The sequence below is a fragment of the Narcine bancroftii genome, chromosome 10, assembly GCF_036971445.1.
Source record: "Narcine bancroftii isolate sNarBan1 chromosome 10, sNarBan1.hap1, whole genome shotgun sequence".
In the NCBI taxonomy this organism is placed as follows: Eukaryota; Metazoa; Chordata; class Chondrichthyes; order Torpediniformes; family Narcinidae; genus Narcine; species Narcine bancroftii.
Genome location: NC_091478.1, coordinates 29,116,226 through 29,144,112, shown reverse-complemented (window position 1 = coordinate 29,144,112; position 27,887 = coordinate 29,116,226). Strand labels below are relative to the sequence as shown.

General features: G+C 42.6%; 1 protein-coding gene across 4 annotated transcripts; it reads left to right on the top strand.

The window, feature by feature from the left end:
- The first annotated feature begins 59 nt into the window (after positions 1–59).
- LOC138744364 (glutathione S-transferase omega-1-like) lies at positions 60–25,636 on the top strand. 4 transcript variants are annotated; one of them, XM_069900397.1, is made up of 7 exons: positions 1,857–3,062; positions 13,090–13,207; positions 13,344–13,452; positions 20,144–20,366; positions 20,495–20,596; positions 21,490–21,596; positions 24,211–25,636. In XM_069900397.1, exons 2-7 carry the CDS (start codon positions 13,120–13,122, stop codon positions 24,266–24,268), a joined length of 687 nt encoding a protein of 228 aa, XP_069756498.1. In that variant the 5' UTR covers positions 1,857–3,062; positions 13,090–13,119; the 3' UTR covers positions 24,269–25,636. The 4 variants fall into 4 exon arrangements, with proteins under 4 accessions (XP_069756499.1, XP_069756498.1, XP_069756496.1 ...); XM_069900395.1 differs by having other exon boundaries at positions 1,880–3,062; positions 22,722–25,636; XM_069900398.1 differs by lacking the exons at positions 1,857–3,062; positions 13,090–13,207 and adding an exon at positions 60–143 and having other exon boundaries at positions 22,722–25,636.
- The last annotated feature ends 2,251 nt before the right edge of the window (positions 25,637–27,887 follow it).

Below are 27,887 nucleotides of genomic sequence, written 5' to 3'. Positions count from 1 at the left end.
AACCACAGGCATATCAAAAATCAAGATACATCTTAGTAAAATTTTTGAGATAATGACAACCAGCGCACCGGTGGCGTCATGAAGAGGGCCTCTGCTTCCTCAGGAGTTTGCGGAGGAGCTAGTGGAGTTGTTCAAGTGAACTGGTATGGACTTGAAGGGCCGACATGGCCTGTTTCCGTGCTGTAAACTGTTATATGGTTAATGATGCTGCTCGACCCACCAAGTTCCTCCAGCAGATTGTTTTAATTTGGACCATATTCAGCATCTTTATACTCTGCTCTAGTTTGAGTAAAGAAGGTTATTTCCAGGTTCCAATTATACTTTGATTGGCTCAACTTACCCACTTCTTCCCCATAATTCCCCAACTATCCAAAAATCTGTCTTAAATATGGTCATTGAGGCAGCTTCTGCTCCTTCCTTGGGTGGGGAATTCCACATATTCACTACCCCCTGGGAAAAGCAGTCCTCCTTATCTCTGTTTTAAATCTACTCCCTCAAATCTTGAGGATTCGTCTAGTCTCAACTGCCAGTGGAAATGGCCTCTGTGATATTATGTTATTAATTCCTTTCATAATGATTATGTTAGGTTTATTGTCATATATATGTACAAAGTAGATGGGCACTGAAATTCTAATATAATGCGTATGTCTTTATAAGATCCATTCCGCCACCCCAGCCCCTTCCCCAACCTTCTAAACTCCAAAAAATATATTCCCTGGTTGCTCAATCTCTCCACTTTAGCTAACCCCTTCATTTCTGGAGTCAATTCCCCTTCCCCCCCCCCCCAGTGTTTATTTAAATCCATTTAACAATGGCAAATAATTTGCCTTCTTGTTCACCTGCAAACTAACCTTTTGTGAATCATGTACAAGCACTCGCAAATCTCTCTGCGTAACAGCATCCTGCAAATTTTCTATTTTTCATTGTAAAGTACCAATGTTGCCAGATTCTTCCCCACTCATTTAACCAATCCCTCTGAGACTCTACACAATTTCATTCATCCTCCACATGAAGATCCATTTAAGTCTTCTACCCAAGAGAAGTGGGAACAAGAGAGAATGACTAGGGTGGGAATGGGTCCTTTAGTGTGTTTGCAGCTGTCCAAGACAACAGGAGGTTTAGATTAAGTCAATATAAGTTCTAGAATCTATGTGGATGTGTACCAGACTACCAAAATTTAGAGGCAGATGGCATCCCTGAACTATTTAAAAGACCACAATATCACTGGCTTTTTTTATTTTAAAGTAAAACTTCAAAATAAAACTGACTCTGATATCACAGACATCTCAAACAGTGCAAATGCAGTAAAAGCACATTACAGCTCAAATATCACATCGGCTGAGAGGCCGGGTAGCAATGATGCTCGTCAGCGAGGGGCTCTTATAAAGTAACGATTGTGCTAATCAGTGACAGCACCTGACAGGGATTTGATCTTATAAAGTGATAATTGCACTAATTAGCGACAGTGTGTGCCACGAAGGGCCACTTATTAGGTGATGATACCGCAAATTATTAACGTGGAACATGACAGGATACACGGGAGTTGAGCAAGGGTCGCGTTGGGTCATGTTTGATGCCAAGCTCCATCTTTGATGAACAGATGTCATCTTCCAAAAAAAGTGCCGGTGTTCAGAATCCCAGATAAAAAAGTTACACACCTGTATCAAGAGTCTGAAGATCAGGATCTTCTTCAGATTCGAGATGGAGTGTCACCCCACATTCCCAATTTCTATTTCACCTCCGTACTCCAGACAATTCTTGCTCCATATCATCTCCTCTGAACCAGCCCCACCCCCCACCCACCTAGCACCTTCAGAGACCTGGACCTGACAGGCATTTGGGCATTATGATTGACAGTATGGAGTGACTGTACCAGATTCCCGTCACCATCAAGGAGCAAGAGGCTCCTGGAATGGCAGGAAGCTGCTGGGAATGAATCTGATTTGTCTGTTTTATGCAAGAAACCTGGTTTGATCATTATCATAATTAATCTTTTACTTGATTTTTACCATGCCATTTTCTATGAATTTTTAAATCCAGTGATGACATTTTGTGATGCCTGGGAAGCATATTTAACTTAGCTTTTCACTATACCTCAGTACAGGCTGACCAGGTAAGTGTTCACCCCACTAGTCGGCAATGCAAGGCCGTCACACACATTCCTCCTGGGTACAGCACAGATCACCTAAACCAGAACAGACTTGGCTAGATTTCCCATGAATCTGGGCAGAATTTTTTTTAAAAACTGCAAATGTAAGATCAACACCACCAGAAAATGGTGGAAATACTCAGCTGGTCAGGGATGCATCTGTGGGAAGGCAAACAGAAATCATGTATCAGACTGGAGACCCTTCCTCAGAACCCTCTCACAAAGGGTCCCTGCCCTGAAACGTTAATTGCTTCTTCATTCTAGTATTTTCTCTCTGTATTTTTGTTTGAGGTCTTGTCGAACATTGAACGATACATCATAGAAAACAGGCCCTTCTAGTATGTGTCAAACTATTGTTCCGCCTAGTCCCACTGACCTGCACCTAATCCATATCTTTCCATCCCCCTCCCATCTATGTACCTATCCAAATTCTTCTTAAATGTTAAATTGGGCCCCCATTCATCATTTCAGCTGGATCCACACTCCTACCACTCTCTGTGAAGAAATTCCCCCTAAACTTTTCCCCTTTCACCCTTAACCCATGCCCTCTGGTTTGTATCTCCATTGCCCTCTGGTTTGTATCTCCCATTACCCTCAGTGGAAATGGCCTATCTACATTTACTCTGTCTATCCCCCTCATAATTTTAAATATCTCTATCAAATCTCCCCTCATTCCTGTCCGCTCCAGGGAATACAGACATAACCTGTTAATCTTTCCCTGCAATGAGGTGGGTCTGTTTCTGAACCCTCCCCTCGCCCCCACATTTTCTGCTTGTCGATAACAATTGGCAGGAAGTGCCATCCGTGATAACACTATCCTGAGTCCTGCGGACGGGCGAGGTGAGCAGTGGGGTCGGTCTGTGGTCTCACCCAACCGCAGCCTGGAGTATGTCAGCAAAGGCCTTGAGCAAGGGTACGTGAGTCTGGCGCGGTCGATCCCTGCTCTCCATTTCTCGCGGCCCACCTCTCCTTGCCCGGCCCGGTTGCTGCCATTATAATTCCGGCGTCAAGACTTAAGGGTTGCTGCATGACATTCGTAGCCGGCCCGTCGCTCGCTCTCGTCTCCCTCCCTGCCAGCGCTGCTCTTCTCCCGCCCACCTGCCGGATCTGAGGCTTTGTGTGCTGATCCCGTCAACAAATTCCCTTTCCATCTCAAACCTCAGTCCCCGACCATCGGAGACATCGGGAGAAAGTTTTACAATAAAAACACAATCCAGGAGAAACTCAGTCGATGGACTTTATGGAGCAAAGATACAAAACCAACGTTTCGGGCTTGAGCCCTTCCTTCATCAAGATATGAGCAAAACGTTCATCAATTTTCATCAAGGCTTAAAACGTTGGTTATGTATTTTCAATCTTTGATATATAGAGTATACTGTTTGGCCTGTTGAGTTTCTTCAGCATTGTGTTTTTACTTTTATCTCAAACACAGTACAAACAAATCACAGTCCAATTACAACATGGCCAACTGTCTATGCCTGGGTTCAGCCCTGATTCCTGCAAACCTTCCCTTTCTATGTCTGTGTCTTTTAAACATTGTAATTGTACCTGGCTGGATCACTTCCTCTGGCACCTAACTCCACAGACTTAACACCCTCTGCATGAAGAAAATGCCCTTCAAATCACTTTTAAATCTTTCTCCTCATCCTTTTTTAATGAAAATTTTATTTTTCATTTGCATCAATATGTACATATAAATTCTTCATCATATAATAAAAACGATAGAAAATGATATCTAAATTTTTATTTTTATCCCCCCTCCCTCCAAAGAAAGAGAGAAAAAAGAGAAAACTCCTGAATTTATTTATCATTCATTATTCATACATTCCTAATGTATTATTCTATCCTGTACATATTAATTGGGAGGAGTGGGTGTTATGGACGATGTGGATGGACTCTTACTGATGAAATTCTTATATGGTTTCCAAATCATATAAAAATTCTCAGGTTGATTCCTTAAATTATAAGTAATCTTTTCCAATGATATACAATTCTGAATTTCCATATGCCATCTATCCAACCTTATAAAATTATCTGACTTCCATATTTCTATGCCACCACTATTGCTACACTCAAAAATTTTCGTTGATATTTGTCCATCTTCAGTTTAGTATCAATGTCATATAAATCACCAAGCAAAAATATTCTGGGATCTTCTGGTATCTGTAACTTCATAATTTGTGCCAATAATATATTCAAATCTTCCCAAAATGTTCCCACTTTTTCATAAAACCAAACTGCATGTAATAAGGCTCCTGTTTCTTTGTTACATCTGAAACATTTGTCAAAACAATTTGGATTGAGTCCATGTAATTTATACAGAGTGTAGTATAATTGGTGTAAAAATTTATATTATACCATTTGATATCTAACATTAATTGTATTAGTTACATTCTCCTGACACAATCTTGACCAGGCCTTGTCATGAATTTGTATATTTAAATCTTTTTCCCATCTTTTTTTTTACTTAAATAATTCATTTTTCTGTATTGTGTCTTGTAATTGCATATACATTTTAGTAATAAATTTCTCAATAAAACTGTATGAATTATTAAATACTCAAATAGGCTCTGTTCTGGAAGTCTAAAATTCACACCTAGTTTCTTTTTAAAATATGATTTAAGTGATAGAATTAAAAAATAATTTTATTTGGTATATTGTATTTCTCTTTTATTTGTTCAAAAGTCAAGAAAAAAGAACCTAAGAAACAATCTTTTATCCTCTTTATCCCATTATTGTGCCAGATATCAAAGAAAGGATTATTTAAAGTAAAAGGAATAAGTGGATTCTGCTTTAACATAATTTTAGCTATTTGGTAGTTCTTAATTCCTCTTTGTTTACAAATTCCATTCAATATCTTGAATAAATGTTTTAAAATTGGTACTCCTTTCAAACATTCCTTGTTCCATTTATACAAAAAATGTTCTGGATTAGTTTCTCCTATATTATTCATTTCAATATGTACCCACGCTATCTTCTCCTCTCATCTTAAAACTATACAAGATTCAAGATTTCTTTATTGTCATTTATACACTATCAATAATACCAAAAGGCTGGAGTTGCTGAATGATAGGCTTTTAATATCATTAAGAGTTGGACCATGCTCCTGTTTTGGCCCAATCCCTGGACTCATATTGAGGGAGGGACTTGGCTTACTGCCTTTATTAAGGGATTCCAGGGGTGGAGTCACCGAGGGAAGGTGGGCTAGCCTTACATATGAACGTACATATACCCGGTGCCAGTAACCAAGTAAGAATATACAATGGTTTTTCACCACCATCATGTAATAGTACAGAACACTTAATATTATACAAAATTGTCTTCTTCTTGCCATTAGGTAGTCAAAGATTTGCCATTGGTGTCACCTGGCACCCCTTACAGGATGAGAGAAAGAGAAGCAAAAGAGAGCCTCTTTAGAGACACTGATGTCCGTGGATTCACTTCCAACGCTCCCACAGCCTCTGTAGCTGCACAGACTCCTGTTTGATCCATTGGCAACCCGAGCACCAGATCCAAACCTCTGACATGATCAGGAAGCCTTCACTACCCGAGGTCCTTCGGGAGCACTTTTTGCCCTCAGCTTCCTCTCAAATACCGGTTCCGATACCTAATTCCCATGAACCAGCCAACAGCAGCCCGCAGCCTGTACTGGTCCCCTGACTGCAAGTCGCCTGCAGACTTTGCGGGTCCTGTATGGCTAAGCCCCTGGTTGGTCTGCCACTATTGTCATTGCCCTGTAGAGTCATCCCTACTTCCCATTCTCCACAGTGGATGCTCTCCCCTTTCTGGTGCCCTGCACAGTCTACCTCTCCCCCCCATCCAGGGTCATATCCTCTACTTCCCCTTCTGAACAGGGGTGTTCCAGGATTAGCATCGGGGGAGGCATCCATGGGCATTGTCCCCCCAAATGAGGAGCTGTGCCCCACCCAAACAAGGTGCTGTGCTCCCCATGGGCATGGCCATCCCTGTCTGTCACACCTGCCCCAATCCCTCCCGTATCAGTAGAGGCTAGGTTGACACATGCTAGTGATTTTCAACATGCCCCCAGCACCCCCCCCCCCACAGCTGAATGAGCCCCCCTCTAACTCTCTAATGGCCCCTTTTAACATGTTCTGGTACCAACTCTATGGTGTTCTCCCTGCTTCCCCCCCCCCCCCCCCCCACCAGAGTCTGCAACCCCTTGTTGTCTCTGCCAAGCATAGACCTCTGTGACTGCAGGATTCTAGTTTAAAAACACTGTTGGCTCCTTTAACAGGTTGCTTAAAGCCTATATGGAACTGTCCGCATTAAGACCAGATGGTTGGACCCTTCAGAGCAACATTGTGTTTCCAGTCTCTCTCTCATGGGTTCATACTAGCAGCAGCACCGCTGTTACATCAGCTCCGCTATTAAAGCCACTAGTTTTAGACTCCTCCACCTGGAGTAAGGGCTGTGACTATTTATCTTATCTATGCCACCTCGTGGTTTGGTCGACTTCTACGAGGCCGCAGTCTATACTCCAGGGAGAAAAGTTCTAATATCCAACCTCTCCTTATAACTCAAGCCTGCCAATCTGCAAATGTCAGCCATCCCTTTGCATTCCACAGATGCTGCTTGACCTGCTGAGTTCTTCCAGTGGTTTATCTTTTGCTCCCTGAATCTAGCTCATTGAGCATTCAGGGATTTGAGCGGCACAGTTAGCGTGGCGGTTAACACAATGCTAATACAGTGCTAACACAATGCTAATACAGTGCTAACACAATGCTAATACAGTGCTAACACAATGCTAATACAGTGCTAACACAATGCTAATACAGTGCTAACACAGTGCTAATACAATGCTAATACAGTGCTAACACAATGCTAATACAATGCTAATACAGTGCCAATACAATGCTAATACAGTGCTAACACAATGCTAATACAGTGCTAACACAATGCTAATACAGTGCTAACACAATGCTAATACACTGCTAACACAATGCTAATACAGTGCCAATACAATGCTAATACAGTGCCAATACAATGCTAATACAGTGCTAACACAATGCTAATACAGTGCTAACACAATGCTAATACAGTGCTAACACAATGCTAATACACTGCTAACACAATGCTAATACAGTGCCAATACAATGCTAATACAGTGCTAACACAATGCTAATACACTGCTAACACAATGCTAATACAGTGCTAATACAGTGCCAATACAATGATAACACAATGCTAATACAGTGCCAATACAATGCTAATACAGTGCTAACACAATGCTAATACAGTGCCAATACAATGCTAATACAGTGCTAACACAATGCTAATACAGTGCCAATACAATGCTAATACAGTGCTAACACAATGCTAATACAGTGCTAACACAATGCTAATACAGTGCTAACACAATGCTAATACAGTGCTAACACAATGCTAATACAGTGCTAACACAGTGCTAATACAATGCTAATACAGTGCTAACACAATGCTAATACAATGCTAATACAGTGCCAATACAATGCTAATACAGTGCTAACACAATGCTAATACAGTGCTAACACAATGCTAATACAGTGCTAACACAATGCTAATACACTGCTAACACAATGCTAATACAGTGCCAATACAATGCTAATACAGTGCCAATACAATGCTAATACAGTGCTAACACAATGCTAATACAGTGCTAACACAATGCTAATACAGTGCTAACACAATGCTAATACACTGCTAACACAATGCTAATACAGTGCCAATACAATGCTAATACAGTGCTAACACAATGCTAATACACTGCTAACACAATGCTAATACAGTGCTAATACAGTGCCAATACAATGATAACACAATGCTAATACAGTGCCAATACAATGCTAATACAGTGCTAACACAATGCTAATACAATGCTAATACAGTGCCAATACAATGCTAATACAGTGCTAACACAATGCTAATACAGTGCTAACACAATGCTAATACAGTGCTAACACAATGCTAATACAGTGCTAACACAATGCTAATACAGTGCTAATACAGTGCCAATACAATGCTAATACAGTGCTAACACAATGCTAATACAGTGCTAACACAATGCTAATACAGTGCTAACACAATGCTAATACAGTGCTAACACAATGCTAATACAGTGCTAATACAGTGCCAATACAATGCTAATACAGTGCTAACACAATGCTAATACAGTGCTAACACAATGCTAATACAGTGCCAATACAATGCTAATACAGTGCCAATACAATGCTAATACAGTGCCAATACAATGCTAATACAGTGCTAACACAATGCTAATACAGTGCCAATACAATGCTAATACAGTGCCAATACAATGCTAATACAGTGCTAACACAATGCTAATACAGTGCCAATACAATGCTAATACAGTGCCAATACAATGCTAATACAGTGCTAACACGATGCTAATACAGTGCTAACACGATGCTAATACAGTGCTAACACAATGCTAATACAGTGCTAACACAATGCTAATACAGTGCTAACACAATGCTAATACAGTGCCAATACAATGCTAATACAGTGCTAACACAATGCTAATACAGTGCTAACACAATGCTAATACAGTGCCAATACAATGCTAATACAGTGCTAACACAATGCTAATACAGTGCTAACACAATGCTAATACAGTGCTAACACAATGCTAATACAGTGCTAACACAATGCTAATACAGTGCTAATACAGTGCCAATACAATGCTAATACAGTGCTAACACAATGCTAATACAGTGCTAACACAATGCTAATACACTGCTAACACAATGCTAATACAGTGCTAACACAGTGCTAATACAATGCTAATACAGTGCCAATACAATGCTAATACATTGCTAACACAATGCTAATACAGTGCCAATACAATGCTAATACAGTGCTAACACAATGCTAATACAGTGCTAACACAATGCTAATACAGTGCTAACACAATGCTAATACAGTGCTAATACAGTGCCAATACAATGCTAATACAGTGCTAACACAATGCTAATTCAGTGCTAATACAATGCTAATACAGTGCTAACACAATGCTAATACACTGCTAACACAATGCTAATACAGTGCTAACACAGTGCTAATACAATGCTAATACAGTGCTAACACAATGCTAATACAGTGCTAACACAATGCTAATACAGTGCTAACACAATGCTAACACAGTGCTAATACAATGCTAATACAGTGCTAACACAATGCTAATACAGTGCTAATACAGTGCCAATACAATGCTAACACAATGCCAATACAATGCTAATACAGTGCTAACACAATGCTAATACAGTGCTAACACAATGCTAATACAATGCTAATACAGTGCTAACACAATGCTAATACAGTGCTAACACAGTGCTAATACAATGCTAATACAGTGCTAACACAATGCTAATACAGTGCTAACACAATGCTAATACAGTGCTAACACAGTGCTAATACAATGCTAATACAGTGCTAACACAATGCTAATACAGTGCTAACACAATGCTAATACAGTGCTAACACAGTGCTAATACAATGCTAATACAGTGCTAACAAAATGCTAATACAATGCTAATACAGTGCCAATACAATGCTAATACAGTGCTAACACAATGCTAATACAGTGCTAACACAATGCTAATACAGTGCTAACACAATGCTAATACAGTGCTAACACAATGCTAATACAGTGCTAATACAGTGCCAATACAATGCTAATACAGTGCTAACACAATGCTAATACAGTGCTAACACAATGCTAATACAGTGCTAATACAGTGCCAATACAATGCTAATACAGTGCTAACACAATGCTAATACAGTGCTAACACAATGCTAATACAGTGCTAACACAGTGCTAATACAATGCTAATACAGTGCTAACACAATGCTAATACAGTGCTAACACAATGCTAATACAGTGCTAACACAATGCTAATACAGTGCTAACAAAATGCTAATACAATGCTAATACAGTGCCAATACAATGCTAATACAGTGCTAACACAATGCTAATACAGTGCTAACACAATGCTAATACAGTGCTAACACAATGCTAATACAGTGCTAACACAATGCTAATACAGTGCTAACACAATGCTAATACAGTGCTAATACAGTGCCAATACAATGCTAATACAGTGCTAACACAATGCTAATACAGTGCCAATACAATGCTAATACAATGCTAACACAATGCTAATACAGTGCCAATACAATGCTAATACAGTGCTAACACAATGCTAATACAGTGCTAATACAATGCTAACACAGTGCGAACACAATGCTAATACAATGCTAACACAATGCTAACACACTGCTAATACAATGCTAATACAGTGCTAATACAATGCTAACACAGTGCTAATACAATGCTAATACAATGCTAATACAATGCTAACACAGTGCTAATACAATGCTAATACAATGCTAATACAGTGCTAACACAATGCTAATACAGTGCTAATACAATGCTAACACAGTGCTAACACAATGCTAATACAATGCTAACACAATGCTAACACAGTGCTAATACAATGCTAATACAGTGCTAACACAATGCTAATACAGTGCTAATACAATGCTAACACAGTGCTAATACAATGCTAATACAATGCTAACACAGTGCTAACACAATGCTAATACAGTGCTAATACAATGCTAACACAGTGCTAATACAATGCTAATACAATGCTAATACAGTGCTAACACAATGCTAATACAGTGCTAATACAATGCTAACACAGTGCTAACACAATGCTAATACAATGCTAACACAATGCTAACACAGTGCTAATACAATGCTAATACAGTGCTAACACAATGCTAATACAGTGCTAATACAATGCTAACACAGTGCTAATACAATGCTAATACAATGCTAATACAGTGCTAACACAATGCTAATACAGTGCTAATACAATGCTAACACAGTGCTAACACAATGCTAATACAATGCTAACACAATGCTAACACAGTGCTAATACAATGCTAATACAGTGCCAATACAATGCTAATACAGTGCTAACACAATGCTAATACAGTGCTAATACAATGCTAACACAGTGCTAACACAATGCTAATACAATGCTAACACAATGCTAATACAGTGCCAATACAATGCTAATACAGTGCTAACACAATGCTAATACAGTGCTAATACAATGCTAACACAGTGCTAACACAATGCTAACACAATGCTAACACAATGCTAACACAGTGCTAATACAATGCTAATACAGTGCTAACACAATGCTAATTCAGTGCTAATACAATGCTAATACAGTGCTAACACAATGCTAATACAGTGCTAATACAATGCTAACACAGTGCTAACACAATGCTAATACAATGCTAACACAATGCTAACACAGTGCTAATACAATGCTAATACAGTGCTAACACAATGCTAATACAGTGCTAATACAATGCTAACACAGTGCTAACACAATGCTAATACAATGCTAACACAATGCTAATACAGTGCCAATACAATGCTAATACAGTGCTAACACAATGCTAATACAGTGCTAATACAATGCTAACACAGTGCTAACACAATGCTAACACAATGCTAACACAATGCTAACACAGTGCTAATACAATGCTAATACAGTGCTAACACAATGCTAATACAGTTCCAATACAATGCTAATACAGTGCTAACACAATGCTAATACAGTGCTAATACAATGCTAACACAATGCTAATTCAGTGCTAATACAATGCTAATACAGTTCCAATACAATGCTAATACAGTGCTAATACAATGCTAATACAGTGCTAACACAATGCTAATACAGTGCTAACACAATGCTAATACAGTGCTAACACAATGCTAATACAGTGCTAACACAATGCTAATACAGTGATAATACAATGCTAATTCAGTGCTAATACAATGCTAACACAGTGCTAATACAATGCTAATACAGTTTTAACACAATGCTAATACAGTGCTAACACAATGCTAATTCAGTGCTAATACAATGCTAATACAGTGCCAATACAATGCTAATACAGTGCTAACACAATGCTAATACAGTGCTAACACAATGCTAATACAATGCTAATACAGTGCCAATACAATGCTAATACAGTGCTAACACAATGCTAATACAGTGCTAACACAATGCTAATACAGTGCTAATACAGTGCCAATACAATGCTAATACATTGCTAACACAATGCTAATACAGTGCTAACACAATGCTAATTCAGTGCTAATACAATGCTAATACAGTGCTAATACAATGCTAATACAGTGCTAATACAGTGCCAATGATTGGGACCAGGGTTTGAATGTGGCGCTGTCTGTAAGAAGTTTGTACATTCTCCCCGTGTCTGTATGGGTTTTCCCCAGGTGCTCCAGTTTCCTCCCACCCTTCAAAACGTACTGAGGGTTGTATGTCATTTGGGTGTAATTGGGCAGCATGGGGTTGTGGAATGAAAGGGGCCTGTTATTGTGCTGTATGTCTAAATTTAAAAACAATAAATTTAATTCTCATAATTTTGCCTATTTTAATGAGATCCCTACTCATGCTTCCAATCCATGGTGAGTAGGGCCTCGTCAGCCCAATCTCCTGTCACAGCCCTGCTATCCCACAAATCAGGCTGATAATCCTTCACTCCCTCTGTAACAAACATTATCTTTCTTGGATGAGGGGAGCCAGCTGCACCCTGCTACCCAGGATGTGGTCTCTAGGCCCTGCATAAATGTAGCAAAACATTTACTTCTGTAAAGCAGTCATTAAATCACTATTTCTACTTTTCAATTTCCTTGAAATAGGATGCCATTCAGCCCATTGAGTCAAAGCCAGTTCGCAGAACAATCCTTCTCTCCACTAACTTTCCCTGCAGTTTATTCCCTACATATTCCAATCAGCTCCTTCCACATTCACCTACACAAGGAACAACTTATAATTGCCAATTACTCTGTCATCCTACTAATCTTTTGAATGCAGGCAAAAACTGAAGCACTGGGGGAAATTCACATGGTAACAAGGAATGTGCAAACTCTGCACAGACTGCATACTGCAGGGAGTTGGAATGGACTGATGGTCTCTTTACGTGTCATAATAAGTAAGTTATTCCTAGTTTCATCAAATACACAGGAGTTCTCCCAGCTTGCAGTTGTTTACATCCTTCTAACCCCGGGGTGTTTAAATCTCACCACTGTTCACTTTCTGACAACTGATTATTTACCTCCCCTTCACAGGAAGCCCTATCCCAGGCCCTGTGCCTCAGGGAACAATTCGTCTTTACAGCATGAAGTACTGTCCATATGCCCAGCGCACGCGTCTGGTGCTGGAGGCCAAGGGAATCAAGTAAGTGGGAAGTGTCTTACCCCTGTCTGAGCCTAGGTGGGAGGACTAACACCACAGTCCAGTGGGGTGGACAAACAACTCTGAATCTCATGAATCAAAACTCACCACAGTGCCTTTAGCAGAAAATCTGAGCTGCTGCAGTACTGAGGGATTGATGTGGCCAGTCCAATTTAGCCAACAGTGTGAGTGGGAGTCAGGGCTGGGATCAATGGCCTGGGAGAGGGTTCACATGACCTTCCTGAGGAGTTGGAGGGTTTTACAAAGACAGTGCTGGTGAGATCTCATCTGAATGATTGCAGTTCTAATGAAGTCTTTGTTTCCTCTGTCACACAGCCTTGTCTCATTTGGGTATAGCTGTCGTGGAGAGACATGTATTTGTTGTGATTCCCCTAGCCTAGGGCTGAATATTTCTGCCTATGGAGATTGTTTTGGCCTATTTTAGAATTAATTCTTTGGACTAAGGGTGGTTATTCTTCTCTTCAAAAGAATACTAATGAGCTATTTGTTTTTTTATTACAAATAAGTAACTGCCAGGGTTAATCAATGCCATTTAAAACTTTCGGCATGTGAGAGTTGCACTCTTTTGCATTGCTAGTTTAGAGCCATTCTTCTTGTATTTGATTCTAGAACATATTCAGCAGAGAACAAGCCCTTCAGCCCACGTTATGCTAACCTTAATAAACTTACTCCATGATCAAACTTACTCCCTCACAGTCACATATCCTTCTAAGAGTCTTTTAAATGTCCCTATTGTATCAGCCTCAACCATTATTCCTGGCAATGCATTCCACATACCCACCACTCTTGGTGTAAAAAAAAAATCTACCTCTGACATCTCCCCTGAATTTTCTTCCATTCATCTTAAGCAGATGCCTTCTAGTATTGGCACTGCCACCATGAGCTGTACTCTATGTCTCTGGGCTTCATCCTCTTATACATCTCTATTAAGCCTTCCTTTGTTGCTCCAAAGAGAAAACTATTCCTCAAAAGACGTTCTCTGATCCAGACTGCAACCTGGTAAATCTCACCTGTACCCTCTATAGAGCTCCCACAGATTAGTCAGGAACTGGGGGTGGGGTGGGAGTTGAGGGGGGGGGTTAATTAGAAGCAACTGTTATCAGTCAAGCCCACAACAGATGAGTGGCAGTTACTGAAGGGCCAACCAATTAGAGTCCAGGCCCAGTATGTTCCAGTGAAAAGAAAGGTCAGGGATGGTCAGGTAAGAAAACTTTAGATGACCAGAGAGGTTTTGAACTTCATAAAGGAAAAAGGAAGCATATGTAAAGATCCAGACACTACAATCTGACAGGGTCTTGGAGGAGTATAAAGCTTGTAGGAAAGGGCACAGTCAGGACATATGGAAGGTCAGAAGGGGCCATGAGATGTCCTTGGTGAGCAGGATTAAATAAATTCCCAGGGCATTTTATACTTGTACCAAAAGAGGATGATTAGGGAGAAGATAGGACAAAGGAGGGTACTTATGTTTGGAGTGAAACATGAACATCTGAAGGTGCTATGATTGTAGTAAAAACACAGAAATACTGGAGGAACTCAGCAGGTCTTACAGCGTCCATAGGAAGTAAAGATATATAACCAATGCTTCGGTCCTGAGCCCTTCTTCAAGGTATGATCAAAAAGAAGGCAGGAACCTAAATAAAAAGGCTGGGGGAGGAGGGAAGGGCAGAGGAGGAGTATGGACAAACAGGCAAATGGAGATAATTGGACATAAATAGGTTAGGAGAGGAAAGGCAAGGTGAGAATTGCAGAGCTAGAGGAAAGGAGATAGGCAAAGAAAGAGAAAAAGAGAGAGAGAGAGCTAGAGGAAAGGAGAAATAGAGGAAGGGGAGTGAGGAGGAGGGGATTATCAGAAACCAGAGGTCGATGTTGATCTCCATTCGGTTGGAGGGTGCCCAGATTGAAGATGAGGTATTGTTCCTCCAATTTGCAGGTAGTCTCAATCTGGCAATGCATGAGACCATGGACAGACTTGTCGGCAAGGGAATGAGACAGGGAATTGAAATATGTTGCCACTGAGATATCCACACTATTGTGGCAGACAGAGCTAAGGCATTGAATGAAATGATCTTCCAGTCTGTGTCCAGTCTCTCCGATGTAGAGGAGGCCACATCGGGAGCACCGGATGCAATAGACAATAGGCAGTAGGAGCTGGAGTAGGCCATTTGGCCCGTCGGGCCAGCACCGCCATTTTAGATCATGGCTGATCATTACCATCAGTACCCCTTTCCAGCCTTATCCCCATAACCCTTAACTCCGTTACCCACAAGAGTCTTATCTAACTCTCTTTTGAACATAGTCAGCGAATCCGCCTCTACCACCCTCTGTGGCAGAGCATTCCACAGATTCACACTTCTCTGGGTAAAAAAATGCTTTCTCATCTCCGTCCTAAAGGGCCTACCCTGTATTCTTAAACTATGCCCTCTAGTCCTCGTCTCCCCCATCATTGGGAACAAGTAATCAGACTTCACCTTGTCTATCCCCCTGATGATTTTGTATACCTCAATCATGTCCCCCCTCATCCTTCTAAATTCCAATGGATACAAGTCCAGTTTTTCTAGCCTTGCTGCATATGACAACCCTGCCATCCCTGGAACTAACCTTGTAAATCTGCGCTGCAACCCTCTATAGCTAGTATGTCCTTCCTCAAGTTTGGAGACCAGAACTGGACGCAATACTCCAGGTGGGGTCTCACCAGGGCCCTGTATAACTGCAGAAGGGCGTCTCTGTTCTTATACTCCAATTCTCTCTTTATGAAAGCCAACATTCCATTTGCCTTCTTCACAGCTTTCTGAACCTGCATGCTAGCCTTCAGTGACCGGTGAACAAGTACACCTAGATCCATTTGCACTTCCCCACTCCCTAGCTTGTCTCCATTTAAATAATACTCAGCTTTCCTATTACTTCCCCCAAAATGAATAACCTCACATTTGTTCACATTGAAATTCATCTTCCATTTAGCCGCCCACTCCTCCAGCCTGTCCAAGTCCCTCTGCATTTTCCTTACATCCTCCTCACACCCCACACCGCCACCCAGTTTAGTGTCATCTGCAAATTTGCTCATGTTATTTATAATCCCCTCATCCAAATCATTAACATAAATTGCAAACAACTGAGGACCCAACACCGATCCCTGAGGCACTCCACTCGTCACATCCTGCCATTCTGAAAAAGACCCATTTACTCCAACCCTTTGTTTCCTATCTCTTAACCAATTTCCTATCCATGTCAGCACCTTACCTCCAATACCATGCTCCCTGATCTTGCCCACTAGACTCCCGTGCGGTACCTTATCAAAGGCCTTCTGGAAGTCCAAATACACCACATCCACTGGCTCTCCTGAGTCCACCTTCTTTGTCACATCCTCAAAAAATTCCAGAAGGTTAGTCAAGCATGACTTACCCTTAAGGAATCCATGCTGACTAGCCCTTATACTATTATTACTGACTAAGTGTTCTGCTATTTCTCCTTTTATGCTGGACTCCAATATCTTCCCCACCACTGATGTCAGGCTAACCGGTCTATAATTTCCCGTTTTCTCCTTCCCTCCTTTCTTAAAAAGCGGCACCACATCAGCCACTCTCCAATCCTCAGGGACCTCCCCGGAATCTATGGAACTTTGGAAAATGTCGACCAGTGCCTCCACAATTTCCATAGCCACCTCTTTAAGCACCCTAGGATGCAGCCCACCAGGCCCTGGGGATTTATCAGCCCTCAGTCCCAACAATTTACTCATAACCTCCTGCTTCTGGATCCGGATATCCATTAGATCCCCTACCTCCCCAGTAAAGTTCCCCAAGTCTCTTGGTACCGCATGACCACTACCCCCTAACTGACTATAACCTATATCCTCCTTGGTGAAGACAGTTGCAAAGTATTTGTTAAATTCCTCTGCCATCTCCTTGTTTCCGGTAATTCACCCTTGCCCATTTTCAAAGGGCCAATTTTAGACCAAACCAATTTCTTCCTCTTCACATACTTAAAAAAGCTTTTGCTATCCTCCGCAATATTATCTGCTAATTTCCTCTCGTACTTCATTTTCCCATCTCTTATGGCTTTCTTAGTTACCCTCTGATGTTCTTTGAAGGTTTCCCAATCCTCTAATTTCCCACTCCGCTTCGCTATCTTATAATTACTCCCTTTGGACTTGATAATGCACTTGATTTCCTTAGTTAGCCAGGACTGCCATTTGCATCTCCTAGAGCCTTTCCTCCACTTTGGAATAAATTTGTCCTGAATCCTGTGAAAAATGTCCATAAAAACCTGCCATTTTTCCCCAGTTGTCCTCCCAGCTAGTGTATCTTCCCATTTTATTTTGGATAGCTCCTCCCTCATAGCTGCAAAATTCCCTTTATTTAACTGAAGTACAGATGCTTCCGACTTCCTTTCCATTTCCCTTTCTAATTGCAGCTTAAAAGTAACCATACCATGGTCACTATTCCCTAATGGCTCCCCTACATCAAGGTCACTTATTAAGTCTGCGTCGCTGCACAGCACCCTGTCCAGAATCAGATGCAGTAGATGAACCCTGCAGATTTACGTGAAGTGTAGCTTCACTTGGAAGGACAGCTTCTTCCCCGCTGCCATCAGATTCCTGGATAATCAATGAGCCAAAGACACTGCCTGACTTTTCATGCACTATTATTGTTTTATTTATATAGTAATTTTGTAAGATGGTTATAATATGTATATTTACACTATGCTGCTGCCACAAAACTCTCCATTTCATGACATGTTTGTGACAATAAATCCTGATTCTAATTCTATTTGGTGCCCTGAATAGTGGTACAGAAGGAGGTGTGGGCGTACATATGCTTGGAGTTTGAGGAAGTGGGTGAGGTAATCAATGAGTACATTGTATCTGTGTTTCCCAAGGAGAAGAACATGGGCAGTGATAGGGAGTGTCATGTGGAGAATGCTCATGTGTGGAGCATTCTGAGATCAAGAAAGAGGTGCTGATTGGGTTTTAGAGGAGCATTGAGCTGGGCATGTCCCCTGGGCCTAATGGGATAGATCCCCGGTTATTGAAAGAGGCAAGTGAATAGGTTACTGCTGGAGCCTTGACAAAGAACTTTTCATCCTCACTAATGACATAAGGGGCCTAGAGTACTGGAGAGTGGTTGATGTTGTACCATTGTTCAAAAGGGGGAAAATGATAATCCAGGAAATTACAGGCTAGTAAACCACACATCAGTGGTAGGGAAACTGTTTGAGAGGATACTGAGGGAGAGGATTGATGTACACTTGGAAAGTCCTAGGTAGATTAGGATATTCAATGTGGCTTTATGAGAAAGTAACAAAAATTGTTGATGAGGGAAGGACAGTAGATGTTATCTATATGAACTTTAGTAAGGTGTTTTTTGACAAGGTAACTCATGGTAGGCTGAGTCGGAAGGTGCAGATGTATGGGATCCAAGGTATGTTGATAGTTTGGACACAAATATAACTTGTTCATAGAAGGTAAAGGGTAAGATGGAAAGTTGTTATTCAGGCTGGAGGCCTTGGACCAGTGGTGTTCCACAGGGATCAATGTTGGGACCCCTGCTTCTTAGTCACACACACACACACACACACACACACACACACACACACACACACACACACACAAGTTGGATGAAAAAGTCAGTGGGTGGATTAGTAAGTTTGCAAATGTTACAAAGACTGGTGGAGTTGTGGACAGGATTTAGATCAGTTACAGAGATGGGCAAAGAAATAGCAGATGGTTAATCCAGACAAGTGTACTGCACTTTTGGAGGTGAAATGTAAGGGTAATGTATACAGTTAATGGCAGGGTTCTTAAAAGTATTGAGGTGCAGAGGGAGCTTCATTGGATAGGACATGGAGTATAAAAGTAAGGAAGGAGTGTTGTCTGCACATGGATGCAAAAAAAAGTTATGGGTGTGAGGTAGGGAAGATTTAATTTATTGTGTAGGTTTGTATAGGTTGGCACAACATCGTGAGCTAAAAGGCTGATACTGTGCTATAATGTTTTATGTTTTATGTGCTGTATATAAATCACTTGTTCATCCACACCTGGAGTATTGTTTGCACTTCTGGTCACCCCATTATAGGTAGGATGTGGAGACTTTGGAAAGGGCACAGAAGAGGGTCACTAGGATGTTGCCTGGATTAGAGGGTATGTGATATGGAGAGAGTATGGACAAACCTGGGTTGTTTTCTCTGATGTAGGAAGTTGAGAGAAGACATGATCGAAGTTTAGACAATTATGAGAGGCATTGATAGGGTAATCAAACAGAATCTTTCTTTCAGGGTAAAAATGTCATGTACTGGACGACATGAATTTATGATGAGGGAAATGTGGGGAGCTTAAATGAGATGTGATGGGACCGGTTTTTTTATATACACAGAGTGATGGGTGCCTGGTATGGGCTACCATGGAGAGTGATGGAGGTATATACAATAATAATGTTAAGAGGTTTCTATAAAGACACATGCATATGCAGGGGTGTGGGTCATGTGCAAGTAGCAGGGTTTTGGTTTAATTTGGACATCGTGTTCGGCACAGACATGTAGGCCAAAGGGAATGTTCATAGGCTGTACTGTTTTATGTTCTATGAATACAGATGACCTTTGTGTTTTGGAGAGGAGGGGAGGGAATGCATTTCTAGAAAACTGTACACAAAATGTTCTCAGCTGTAGCTTTACCCTCTTCAAGGTATGAAACCATCAACATCAATCTAATAAGAAAACCAGATTGGTTCTTTGAGAAGAACCCCCTTGGCCTGGTGCCAGTGCTGGAGACCTCCCAAAATCAGCTGATCTATGAGTCTCCTATCACGTGTGAATTCCTGGATGAGAGTTATTCTGGGAGAAAGCTATTGCCGGCAGACCCCTATGAGAAGGCCAGACAAAAGATGCTGTTGGAACATTTTAGTAAGGTACAAGACTGGGAGTCGTGCCTCGAGATTGTCTGTGGTGGGTGGAATCAAAGGGGAAATGGACATCTGAAGCACCATGTAATATTGAGTCACTGGCCATTAATGCCTCTCTCTACCTCTGTGACCAGCTGACAGGCTGCATGTACAAGATCTTAAGGAGTAGACAGAAGTCTGAAGATACGTCCGAGCTGGAGGAGGGGTTTTGGAATCATCTCTGCTTCTTTGAACAGGTAAGGGGAGAATCAGTGACACCCTGGGACCAAGATCTCAGGTTGTTAATGTTGGCTCTAGAGGTATGCCTGTGAGAACTCAGTGGGATCATGAATGTTTGCCATCCATGAGCAACAGACACTGCAGTGTACATTTGCACTGACTCCTGTCTAACTCCTGGCCTCAGAGACTGAAGCCTGGGCTCACCAGGGTTATACTCATTGGTGTTTAGAAGAATGAAAGGGGATCACAGTGAAACGTATAAAACTGACAACCAAACAAGTTAGATGCGGGAAGAATATTCCCGATGTTGGACAAGTCTAGAACAAGGGGGCACAGTCTGAGAATAAGGGGGAAGCTATTCAGCACAGAGGTGAGGAGAAACCTCCACTCAGAGAGTTGTAAACCTGTGGCTCCCTACCACTGAAGGTTGTTGACACAGATCATTAAATATATTCAAAAGTAAGTTGGATATGGCCTTTGTGGCTAAAGGAGGGCAAAGGGTGTGGAGGGAAAGTCGAGGAATTGGGTACTGAGATCACAAGATAGTACTGAATGTTCAAGCAGACTCAAAGGGCTGAATGATCTTGTCCAGCTCTTATATTTTCTGATTCAATGCCCAATGTACTGGAGAGCGTACCTCTCTGCCCTGTGCTGCATGTGTGTGGTCCCAGAGAGCAAGCCTGTTGGTTCCGTACTCCACGTGCGCAGCCCCATGCTCTGTGTGTGTGGTCCCAGAGGGAATTTCTGTCAACTCTGTGCTACTTGTGCGTGGTCCCGGTGAGCATGCCTGTCAGGCCTGTGCTCCGTGTATGCGGCCCCAGATTCCGTGTGCCCAGTCCTGGAATGTGCCTGTTGACCCTGTGTGAGTGGTCCTGGAGAGCGTGCCTGTGTGATCTCTGGCTCCTTACAGTGTTTGTCTGTGGCGAAGACTCCATTCTTTGGCGGTGATGCTGTGACTATGGTTGACTACATGCTGTGGCCCTGGTTTGAACGGATGGAGGCCTTCTCATTGCACAAGTGAGTATCATTGGACCCTGCACGTTAGGCCACACACACACAGAGGCCATTTGGCCCATCATGTCTGGATCTGTTGTCAGTCTCAGCCCACCTTCTTAAATCAAAATATTCAGAATAGGAGTTGGGATGTTATGGTGAGGTTGTATAAGACATTGGTGAGGCCAAATTTGTATGCAGTTCTGGTTTCCAAACTACAGGAAGGATATCTGTAAGATTGAAAGAGTACAGAGAAGATTTACTAGGATGTTGTCGGGTCTTCAGGAGTTGAGTTACAGGGAAAAATTAAATAGGTTAAGTCTTTATTCCTTGGAGCATAGAAGATTTGATAGAGGTTTACAAAATTATGAGGGGTATAGACAGAGTAAATGCGAGTAGGGTCTTTCCACTTAGATTAGGAGATAAATATGAGAGGACATAGTTTTAGGGTGAAAGGGAAAGGTTCAGGGGAAACATTAGGGGGATCTTCTTCACTTAGTCATAGGAGTGTGGAACGAGCTGCCATCCATCGTGGTAAATACGAACTCACTCTTAGGTTTTAAGAATAAATTGGATAGTTACATGGATGGGAGAGGTCTGGAGGGTTATGGACTGGGTGTAGGTCAATGGGACTAGCGGAATAGTATTTATGCATGTACTAGAAGGGTTGAATGGCCTGTTTTCTGTGCTGTAGTGTTCTGTGGTTCTAAGGTTTAAAATGAGAAGACAACAAAGATAAGCTGGAGAGACTCAGAAGATCAGACAATGTCTATGAAGAGAAATGGGCAGTCAGTGATCAAGATCCGAAAGGTTGACTGACCACTTCTCTCCATGGATGCTGTCTGTCCCACTGTGTCCCTCCAGCTTCTCTTTGTTTTCTCAGGATCCCAGCATCTGCAGGTCTTGTGTTTCTGTGAGTGTGAGGAGGGTTTCTGCCTCTCCCTTCCTCGCCACCTTGTGGGGGATGAGGCAGGAGGTGTGGGGGGGGGGGGGGAGGGGGAGATATATGCTGCCTGGTGATAAACCTTTGACCCTAGCTTTTGACCTCAGTGATTGGGAACTGAGGCTTAGGCAGGGCTCTTCCTAATGACTCATGGATGTTTCATGTGCTGGCTACCAACTCTGTTTAAATCTCTTCCTGTTGACCAGGTTCCTGGATAACACCCCATGCCTCAGGAACTGGATCAAGGTCATGGTGCAAGACCCTGCCATCAAGGCAACTGCCATTGATAGCAAAACCTACAAAGATTTCTACATTCTGTATGCCCAGCGTAGCCCTGAGGCTTGTGATTACACATCCTGAGTGCTCGAACTGCTCAATGTGATGGGTCTATAGCCTCTCCAACTTGCTGGGGTTATATTGTCTGGAACCATGATACTCAGGACACCACTTCTGTGCTACCTAATGGGTTGTGTTACAACATAGAACATTACAGCACAGTATAGGCTTTTCGGCCCTCAATATTGTGCTGACTTATATATACATTTTAAAAAAAACTAAAACCTCCTTACCTCATAACCTTCAATTTCTCTTTCATCCAGCGTCTAAGAGTTTCTCAAATGCCCATAATGTTCCAGCCTCCACCAGAATTCCTGAGGCATGGGATCAGTGAAACCTTGGCTGTTTGGATAAAAAATTAGCTTGCAGGAAGAAAGCAGTGGAAAGTAGTGGAAGGAAAGTATTCTACCTGGAGGTTGGTGATTAGAGGAATGTCACAAGGTTCTGTTATGGGACCTTTGCTCTTTGTGATTTTTATAAAGAGTTGTGGATGGAACTGAATTTTGTCGAAGGTTACAAGAGGATATAGACAGGATGCAGAGTTGGGCAGAAAAGTGGCAGATAGTTCAATCCAGATAAGTACGAGATAACCCATTTTGGAAGGACAAGCCAGAAGGCTGGGTTAATGGTTGGTTACTTAAGAGTGTGGATGAACAGAGGGACATTGGGCTTCAAATCCATACATCCCTCAAAGTCACCACATAGGTTGATAGGATAGTTAACAAAGCCTATGGAATGCTGGGCTTCATTAATGGGGGATTGAATTCAGGTTTAGAGAGGTCATGTTGCACTCTACAAATCTCTAGTAAGACCACACAGAGTTTGTGTTTATTTCTAGTCATCTCATTATAGCAAGGATGTGGAAGCTATGGAGAGGGTGCAGAGAAGATTTACTAGGATGCTGCCTGTTTTGGAAAACAAATCTTATAAAGCAAGGTTAGCAGATCTGGGACTTTTCTCTTTGAAGTGTTGAAGGATGAGAGGAGACTTGATAGAGGTCTACAAGATTATGAGAAGCACCGGTTTCCCAGGGCAGGAATAGCAAACACCAGAGGACATATTTACAAAGTTATGGGAGGAAAATTTAGAGGAGACATCAGAGGCAAGTTTTTTTTTTCTCGAAAGTAGATGTCTGGAATGCCTTGCCAGGGATGGTAGTGATGGAAGCTGATACAATAGGGTCATTTAAGAGATTCTTGGACAGGCACATATATGAAAGAAAAATAGAGGGTTAGAGAGTAGGGTGGGTTTAGTACTTTTATTTTAAAGGAATATGTGGTTTGGCACAGCATCGAGGGCCAAAGGGCCTGTAGTGTTCTAAGTTTTATGTGAAGCAACACTTCATCTTTGAACCTGCAGGGGTCGCCTACTGCATTCGGTGCTTCTATTGTGGTCTCCTCTACATCGGAGAGACTAGATGCAGACTAGGAGATCGCTTCGTTGAGCACCTTTGCTCTGTCCGCTGTAATAGCATGGATCTCCAAGTTACAATAACATATTTCAATTTCCTGTTCCATTTCCTTACTGACATGCCTGTCCATGGCCTCTTGCACTGCCAGACTGGGACCACCCGCAAATTCGAGGAACAACACTTCATGTTCCATGTGGGAACCTTTCAAACACAAAGCTGTGACATTGATTTCTCTGGTTTCCATTAGCAGCTCCTCCCCCCCACCCCACCCCCAACCCTGCCTCTCTCTTGTTCCTTATCCCTCTCTCCCTCCCTCCCTCTCCTTTGGGTGTTGTGGCTTTCTTTACAGTCTGCATGATTGATGTTTATTGAGAACACTCCCATCCCACCCCAGTGTTCTTGAAAATAAACGCTTAAGATCAAAGTGCTATATTCTATAAATGAAAGCTTTTACTTAGATTTTACAGCACACACCCATGTCTCTCTGTGCTTTTCTCCTATTTAAAACAGAATTCATTCTATTGGCCCTCATCAACTCCACTATGGGCCTCCCTCCAGTCCGAGAAACAGCTTTCAACACCCTATTTCCCCATTTATTACACAATATTCTATTCATTCTATTTGGCCAATTCAGAGCATAATTAGCAGTAGCTTATTTAATACTTCTAAACTGCTCTGCCATTCCTCATTTCTCTCCAATGCCCAGAAATCTATCCTTTTCAAGGTGAAGTGATTTTTTTTTCCTCATTTCCCCTAATTCTGAGACTGTGACCAGTGGATCGAGACTCCTCGGCCAAGGGAAGCAAGCATTCTCCTGTCAATGTTATTGTCTCAACAAGATCACCCATCACTGTTCTATGATGTAGAGAATTTTGATCAAGCATACTCATTAACTCTTGAAATAACCACCCATTATCCCAGAAACCTACCTAGTGAATCTTTCCTGTGTTCCCTCTATAGTGAGTATCATCCTTGTATAAAAAGGCAAGGGGGCCAGAGCTACACAATGTCCCAGCTTGTGGTGTCAGCAAGTCCTGAGATTGTTCTATAAAGACAATTTTACACTTTTATTTGAAATATCTTGTCATAAAGACCAACATTTGCTTTCCTGGATTGCTTGCTTTTGATTTTCAGTGACTTCAGCACAAAATTTTCCAATGTGTCGCTAGTTAAAAATAATACTTTTCAAAAAATTTGCCTTCCTGTTATTGTCACTCATTTGGATAAATTTATATGTCTGTCCTGGTATTGCCACTTGATTTGTCCATAATCTTTGATGCCCTCTCCATACACTGTACCACTTTGCAAATGTTCTATTTTGTTCAGTAGTGATGTTTATTTTGACTGAGTAATAAATGTGCATTTAATACAAAATAGATTCTGTGTAAGCATCTGGACAACTGCAGCTGCCCATGTGACTGGTCTGCAGCCCACTCGGAGTGGTCTCCCTCAGGCACGGACCCCTGGCGGGGCAAGAGCTGGCAAGCAGCATAGGAGGTCTTGCCCAAAAGCAAGGAGATGGCAGGAAGGTATGGATGGAGCTCAGGATGTAGACCTGGTGCTGAACAGTGGCACTGAGGTGGAGGAGTAGCATCCCGAAGGGCAAAATACCCTTCTCCCGCTCTCGACCCCGCTGAGATAATATAGTCCCAGACCATCAGCTGGGAGTCAGGGCACCCCAGGGGCCGTACTTGTAGAACAACACTGCCGCATTCCTCTGCATCTTGAACATCGTGTGCTGCCAGTTCCCACATCAGTTCAAGTGAGGAGACCGAGCGCAAGGCAGCCGGAATGCCCAGCTCGGACAGGGATGGTGGTCGAGGCGGTCATTCTGCAATGCCTGCTCCACAAAGGTGGGCACGTCCCTGAGCTGGGCCCGCCATCAGGAGCAGTGTCAGGTGGTGTGCAACAGGTCGGGCCGGTGGGTGCAGCAGAGTGGTGCCATGCGGAGTGTAGCAGGGCAGGCCAGCAGATGTGGCAGGATGGTGCTAAGTGGCGTGTTTCAGGGTGGGTGTGGCAGGGCAGCGCCAGGTGGGGGCAGCAGGGTGGGCCTCCAGGTGCAGTGGAGCAGGACCAGTGGGAGCGAAGGGGCAGTTCCAGGCAGAGTGCGGCAGGGCTGTCTTCAGGTGATAACGCCGTGGGCTGCTCGGCCGGCACTGTTGGTTGTTTAGCAAACCTGTGATCTGCAGAAGACATGGGGCCCTGTGGCAGCTGCCTGGCCACCCAGTCCAAGAAGTGCTTCTCACACACAGCCAAGTTGAGCGGCCAGATGTGAGGTGGCCAAGCTAGGGAAGAACCCCGTCCGGCATCAGCCACATGTCAGAGCCGTCAAACCACACTGCAGGGCAGAGGCACAGAAGAAAGGCCTTGCTGGAGAAAGGATGGATGCACAGGCAGCCCAGGCCCTCCTACTCCAGCTCAAAGCCGTACTTCTGTGAGATCCTGCATCACCCCACCAGCCTCTGCATCCAACACAGACAACAGGATCCACGACCAGACACATCTTCCCCTCTCCTTCCTTCTCTGCCTCCCCCCGTGACTCCCTTGACCACTCATCCCTCCCTTCCAATCACACCACCCCTCCGGCATCTTCCACTGTGGCTACCACAGGAGGTGCCATGTTTGTGCCCACACCTTCTCCCTCACCACAATTCAAGGTCCCAAATGTCCTTTCAACCTATCACGACACCTCACTTGTGTATCTGCAGGAGAGATTTACTGCAACTGGTGTTCTTGTTGTCTGGTCTTCTGAATATTTCCAACTCTTTTGTTTTCACTTTTCCCTGACATCCACTCTCCACTAGACAGAAGCTTGTTTTTTTTGCACTGTGTAGATCTTGCTATAATATTGAAATTGAAACCTAAACTGTTTGTACATATTACAGGAACTGGGGACTGAGTAATGACCCTATTGCTGACAGAGGCCCCATTCCCAGAACCTCTTGGTTCCTGCCAGTCAGCCAAACTGAGAATTCAAATGGTCCCTCCTCAAATTCCATGGACGTTTACTTTTGTTGACTACCCCCCCCCCCTCTCACCAACAACGAGAGACCATCACTATTCTCATTAAAGTCCTGATCAAAACAAATGAGTGAGAAAAGTCTATTCCCTATTTACTGTTGCAGAGGTTTACAATACAGAACAGGCCCTTCAACCCAACTGGTCCATACTGTCCACAATGGCATTCTGGGTTAGTCCCATTTGATTCAGATCCTTCTGATCCCTCCCTGTCCATGCCTTGAACGTCAGAATTGTACCTGTTTCTACAGTTGAAAAGGGTAGTCAGTGGCTCTAGATGAGGAGAAAGGATTCCATCTGGGCCCCCAAGTGAGTGAATGGCATCTAGAGATGAACACAGGATGCCGGGATTCACTGCTGAACCCTCCAGAGGTGTTGAGGAAGGAGAGCACCCACTTGATAACCCAGAAGATGCCACCACTCACTTGGCTACCCCGCAGAGAACAGGCAGTGCGATAGGGGATATTAACATCTAGTCCTACATAACATAACATCTTCTAGCAGTTCGTTCCAGGACAGACTACCCTCTGAGTGAAAAAGTTGCCCCTCAGGCCCTTCTTTCTCCTCTTACTTTAGACCTCTATCTTCTAGTTCTATAATTATCTAC

Excerpts from the sequence above, each read along its gene's own strand:
- LOC138744364 (XM_069900395.1), top strand. The coding sequence starts at position 13,120 with ATGGTAACAAGGAATGTGCAAACTCTGCACAGACTGCATACTGCAGGG. Across the intron at positions 13,453-20,143 it reads CTGGAGGCCAAGGGAATCAA|GTATGAAACCATCAACATCA; the intron begins GTAAGTGGGAAG and ends ACCCTCTTCAAG. Across the intron at positions 21,597-22,721 it reads GAGGCCTTCTCATTGCACAA|GTTCCTGGATAACACCCCAT; the intron begins GTGAGTATCATT and ends CCTGTTGACCAG.